Source organism: Saccostrea cucullata, unplaced genomic scaffold, assembly GCF_032062105.1.
Source record: "Saccostrea cucullata isolate Sc308-1 unplaced genomic scaffold, CSIRO_AGI_Scuc_v1 ctg1215, whole genome shotgun sequence".
NCBI lineage: Eukaryota > Metazoa > Mollusca > Bivalvia > Ostreida > Ostreidae > Saccostrea > Saccostrea cuccullata.
Genome location: NW_026919104.1, coordinates 42,993 through 48,992, shown reverse-complemented (window position 1 = coordinate 48,992; position 6,000 = coordinate 42,993). Strand labels below are relative to the sequence as shown.

Here is a 6,000-nt window from a genome sequence, read left to right as displayed (position 1 = left end):
ACAATTTATTTGAGTTATGGTTTGGAATATTCAAATGTCCAGTCAGCTCTTGCACTTGTGGGGTATCGTGAATCCGCCGGTGGAGTGCAATGAAAATGATCGTTCTGTTTTTCTGAGAACAATTCTACGATAGGTTTGGGTTTATCATTCGTAGGAGTAGTCTTCCTACAAGAGGAGCAACAGTTTTTCCTTACAACTAATAAAACAATAAATATTACGACTAGGGCAGCCACTATTCCTCCCGCGACAGCTATATTGATACTTGTCTGCAAAAGAAAAATTGAATTTAAATTGCAAGTATTACTTGCCCCTAAAACATTTTTTCTTGTGAAAAGCAAGTTGAAATCTTAGAAATGTATATACTAGTAGTTACGATGATCTTGAAATTGCTGCAAAATCGACTGAATTTTAAAGTAATGCATTAATATTTCTTTTCAGCAAAATGCTCTCACAATTAAGTAACATTCATTTCCATTCAATTAACAGCAAGTTTAAACTTACCTCCACTGATTTCAACGGCTCAGACGTGTCTGTTACGAAAGCACTTGCAACCCAATTTTCGGGATATAGGAGAAATCTACACTGAGAAAAGTAACCATCAACATCAACAGCACTGAGAACAACGGACGAAGTACAGCAGTCACCTCTGCAAAATTGTCAAAAAAGTTATCATCATAAAAATAGGAAGCATTTTCAATACGAAAATATGAATATAAAATATATGTGCCAGTTAGATCTAGGCGAAATTCATCTATAAATTTCAAAGAATAGAGTTTTAAATCATTATACACCTCGTGATACGTTGTATATACATACATCACAAGATTTTAGGAACTTTAATGAAGAGAATTATAACCATCATGGGGTCACATGTAATACTTTGTATATACACAAGTTCTGCATCAACAGGACCTGACAAGGCCGACAAACCACTATGTGTCACACTGACGCTTGAACTGGACACATGTAATGACGACAAATTTGTTCCGGAGTATTCAACGACAGCATTTCCTCGCCACTGGAAGTCACTGCAGTTTCTTGCAGTTAATGTCATGTTACTACAGTTATTATCTACTGTTGTTATGCTGCACGAAGGTTGGACTGCCGAGGAAACCTGTGATACAAAACAACAAATATTTTCAAGACAGAACTTTCCACATTATTAAAATATAAAAAACAAAATGTGTTTGTGAAACACTGATGCCCCCGTATGGCAACATAGTGAAGATTAAACTTTTCTTAGATGCAAGTTTAATATATTGGTACCCAAAGTAGGGTATCCTATCTGGAAATACAACTGTAAAACATGAAAGCCCTATCACCATCTGTTCCCAAGTTATGGCCAAGCTAAAGTTTTTTTTCATAAGTACATAAATCTTCAAGATCAAAGTCAGAAGGTCATGTTTATTGGCATCCAATGAAAGGTCTTTCCACAAAGATCACGTTTGAAGTATGGAAGCCCTAGCCCTAACCATCTAAAAGTTATGGCCAAGGTTAAAAAGATTTTATTAGTATATTAAACTTCAAGATCAAGGTCAGAAGTTCAAGGTTATTGGTATTGAATGAAAGGTCTCATCACAAGAATTACATGTGTGAAGTATGAAAGCCCTTGCCCTTACTCTTCAAAAGTTATTGCCAAGATTAATGTTTTTTCATAAGTCAGAAAATCTCCAAGGTCAAGGACAAAAGGTCAAGGTTATTGGTATCCAATAAATGCTCTTGCTACAAAAAATACATATGTGAAGTATGGAAGCTCTAGCCCAAACCGTTCAAAAGTTATTGCCAAGGTTAAGATTTTTAAAAAGTAGGTCAAACTCTAAGGTCAAGGTCAAAGGTCTTTATATCAAATGAAAGGTATTGTCACAAGGATAAACAAGAAATCTGTGAGCCAATGCTCACTAGTAATACCCCCGCTCTGATGTAAATAAGCACTATTATGTTAATATACACAAGTTAAATTATACTCAGAAAAATATGAAGTTGACATCAGATTCATATCAAAATTAATCCCACCATATGGCATGCCTCAACAAAGAGTGTAATAAAATTTCAAGCATCTGCTATGAATAGCTAATGAGAAAACTGCAACGAAAATTTGTTATATATAAAACGGACAAACACACAGACAAACAGAAAGTTGGAAAGATTTTAACAAAAATGTATGGTGTTCAAATTTCAAGCATCTACGATCAGTAGTTGCTGAGAAAACTGTGACGAAAATTTGTTATGTACGAAACGGACAGACGCACAGACAAACAAGAAGTTGACATCGGATTGGAACAAAAATGTATCCCACTATATGGCATGCCTCCTAGAAGATTGTGTTAAAATTTCAAAAATTTTAAGCATCTGTGATGAGTAGTTGCGACGAAATTTTTTATGTATGAAACGGACAGACGCACAAAAGAAAGGAAGTTGACATCGGATTTGAACAAATATGTATCCCAATGTATGGAATGCCTCAGAGAAGATTGTGTAAAAATTTCAAGCATCTGCGATGAGTAGTTGCTGAGAAAACTGCGACGAAAATTTAGGTATGAAACGGACAGACGCACAGAAAAACAGGAAGTTGATATCAGATTTGAACAAAAATGTATCCCACCATATGGTATGCCTCAGAGAAGATTTGTGTTAACATTTCAAGCATATACGATCAGTAGTTGTTGAGAAAAATGGGACGAAAATTTGTTATGTATGAAATGGATAGACGCACAGACAAACAGGAAGTTGACATCGGATTTGAGCAAAAATGTATCCCACCATATGGCATGCTGCAGAGAAGACTGTGTTAAAATTTCAAGCATCTACAATGAGTAGTTGCTGAGAAAACTGCGACGAAAATTTGTTATGGACGGACACACAGACAGATACAAAAGGGTAAAACAGTATACCCCCTCTCCTTCGGAGCGGGGGTATAAATATGTAAATTATGAAAGCACTAGCTCTTACCTTTAAAAAGGTATGGTAAAGGTTTATTTTTCTGAAGTAGGTCAAACTCCAAGGTCAAGGGGTCAAAGCTCTTGGCGTCTTCTTACAAGGATTACATATGTGAAGTATGAAAGCTCTATAGTCCTTATCGTTCAAAAATCATTGCCAAGGTTAAAGTTTTTTATTAGTACTTATATCTCCAAGGTCAAAAGGTCAAGGTTGGTGGTATCCAGTAAAAGGTCTTGTCACAAACAATATATGTGTGAAGTATAAATGTCCTGGTATCCACTGTTTAAAATTTATGGCCAAAGTAAAAATTTGAATTTTTTGTATAAAAGTGGGCCAAATTCCAAGGTCAAGGTCAGAAGGTCAAATTTGGTGGTACCTAAAGAAAGGTCTTGTCACAAGGAATACACATGTGAAATATGAAAGTCACAGCTCCACTAAATCAAAAGTTATGGATAAGGTTAAAGTTTTTGCGGACAGACAAACAGAGAGACAGACAGCTAGACAGACACGACAAAAACTATATACCCCCGAAACTTCGTTTAGCGTTTAGCTCGAAGAGCTATAAGACTGCAAATATATCCAGTTGGAACTGCCAGCTTCACATGTTTAAGTCCATATTAAAAGCACCAGAGAGTAAAAAACCAGCTTTGACACAAGGTATAAACTTTTAGTTCTTGAGAGGAAAATTTTTTGGAGAATTGCCATTCTTGACCTGTTTAAGCATGTCACTTTGCTTCTAGAACAGAGGGTAAATGTAAGTGAGGCTTGGCCATCTCTGTATCACTTAGCATAAAGCAATAGGGGCGCAAGATTTTCACCATATATAGCAACAAAATGAAATGATCCACTCAAACTCTTTGAAATCAAGACTTTCTTCATTTGAAGACAATGAGACATTCATTTTTGCCGCTGTATTAGATCACAGATTTAAAATGAGACATCAGGGAAGGTAGAAGACTTTGTTGAGAAAGGAGAAAACAAATAATAAGACATGCCTCCTTCAAAGATAAGCAAAACTAATTTTCCCCTTGGTTTTTGTTACCCCCCCCCCCCCACACCTCAACACCATTGAAAAGGAATGTATCCGGACTTGCCACTGAGATAGAACCTTTAATAAACCTACGGAAAGACGTCTGAAAGTCTTAGTACCAGCGACCTCAACATCAGCTAAAAGGTCTTTCAGTGTGACTGGAAAAATCTTCATTTGTATACATCAATGCGATTTCAATTACAAGTAATTGAAAAAAGTATCAATGCACTTGATATTTGAAAGTAACAGAACCCAATCCTGATTGCATCTAGGCGTCGGAGGCTTGGCCCCCTCCCCCTTTTTCCCCAAAGATAGACTTAGTATATAGGCTTTGAACATTGCTGCGTAGGTTTAGCTCCCCGCTTTCCAAAGACTTGGTACTGAAAGAAGTTCGAACCTATTCCCCCCAACTCCACAAAATAGGATTTTCGTGTTTGGGAAATGGACATATTCTTTTTTTTATCTTTTTTTTTTTGTTTAAACAATTTTTTGCACTTAGACCCCCCCTTTCAATTTGCTCCCGACGCCAATGGATTGTCAGTTGCATACCGAATCAATTGGAGACATACACACATACGTAATTAAGAGTACCAAGAATTGCAAAGTCCATGTTTTGCTATTGGAAATCCCAAATATGTCCTTTCAAAACAAAATAGAAAGTACATAATGGCTTTATGTTATAGAGATCTCATTAAAAATTTTAAAGGTGTAAGAATGAATAAGGGATATGCCAGGGTAACCCAAAGAATGACTGCACTTAAGCTATGACAGTTGGATCCCGATGTTTTGCGCAAAATAAAATTCCAAAATTCATTAAATTTATGTTTTATAGGTATTAAACAATGTCTCAATAGCAGGTTTTGGTATATTTTATTACATGAAAGTATTAAATAATGCCGAGCGACACAAGCTTTTGAGACGGGGGTCTAACAGTTCTGTCCCATTTCTATTGTTATTCATATGCATACCAGTTTTCAACGACTTTGTTTACATCGAGCCGCAACTTGGCCATTTTTTTTATTTGCACAGAATGTGTATTTTAACTTAAACTAAAACATATTCAAAGGACAATGTTGGCCAAGTTGCGGCTCATATCTAATTTTTAAAAAAAATGTCCCCAAACTAGGGTCGAGATAGCTACTAAATTAACCGGTCACCGAGCATCAGCGATTGATATTATAATCACCTTTCTCACATGACCTTCTGCTGTTCGATACGCTAACGCTTTCATTGAAAATTTCATTGTGTTTTAGTCTCTGTTGTGACATTATCTATCGTACTTCCAACTTCAAACTATGGAAGATTTTTGCGCAAATTTTAATAGGGTTTGAAGATAATATGTCTTTTATTTAACTTAATGCTTTTCATTAGGGGTGTTTTGAAAGAATTCTGGTGTTGACAGTGTCATTAGTAAGTACCTGTATAGGCTTATGTCGCCTCTGTATTATGGTCAGCAGAGCGATACATCTACCCCATCCCTTAACATTAGAATCATTTAATAATTGTGCACCATAAAATCAACACGATCTCTCTCTCTCTCTCTCTTCTCCATTTCAATTCATATTTTGAAAAAATCATATGTGCTAATGTTTACATTCCACAACCACGCGGTTTAAATGTCTCCGCCTATTTGCGGATACCTTAGATTCGAAAGTGGTCCCGTTCAAATTTCCGGAATTTAAGGCTTTTACATGTTCTTTTCAATTACATTTTCTGTAATTATAGAAATACGTATGACAAAAATTTGTAGAGATAAATATCAAAACCATATGCTTGCACATAAATCATATATTAATTTAGCGATATATTGTAATGTTAAGCTTAAAATGGGTAGCCGAAAAGGTTCCAAATGACGTACTTAAGTGAAGTCATTCTTTTACAGGCAATGTCCATGATTTCCGATTGGAAACCCCAAATGTGTCCAATCAAAACAGAATAGGTGATGAACAATGTCACTCTACATTGATATTCAGTGCTTATAAATTATAGTGCATTCAATGGTGTAAAAAGAGTGGCAGATGAGGGATGGATGA

General features: G+C 35.8%; 1 protein-coding gene across 1 annotated transcript in view; it reads right to left on the bottom strand.

Moving 5' to 3' along the window:
• Window positions 1-6,000, bottom strand: part of LOC134279455 (uncharacterized) — a 28,214-nt gene continuing 22,214 nt past the window's right edge. Inside the window, exons 15-17 of the mRNA XM_062761865.1 lie at window positions 891-1,114; window positions 502-646; window positions 1-266 (exon numbers count right to left, since the gene is read on the bottom strand). Of these exons, the coding sequence (XP_062617849.1) occupies window positions 15-266; window positions 502-646; window positions 891-1,114 (621 nt within the window). The 3' untranslated portion in view covers window positions 1-14. The remainder of the gene's footprint in view (window positions 267-501; window positions 647-890; window positions 1,115-6,000) is intronic.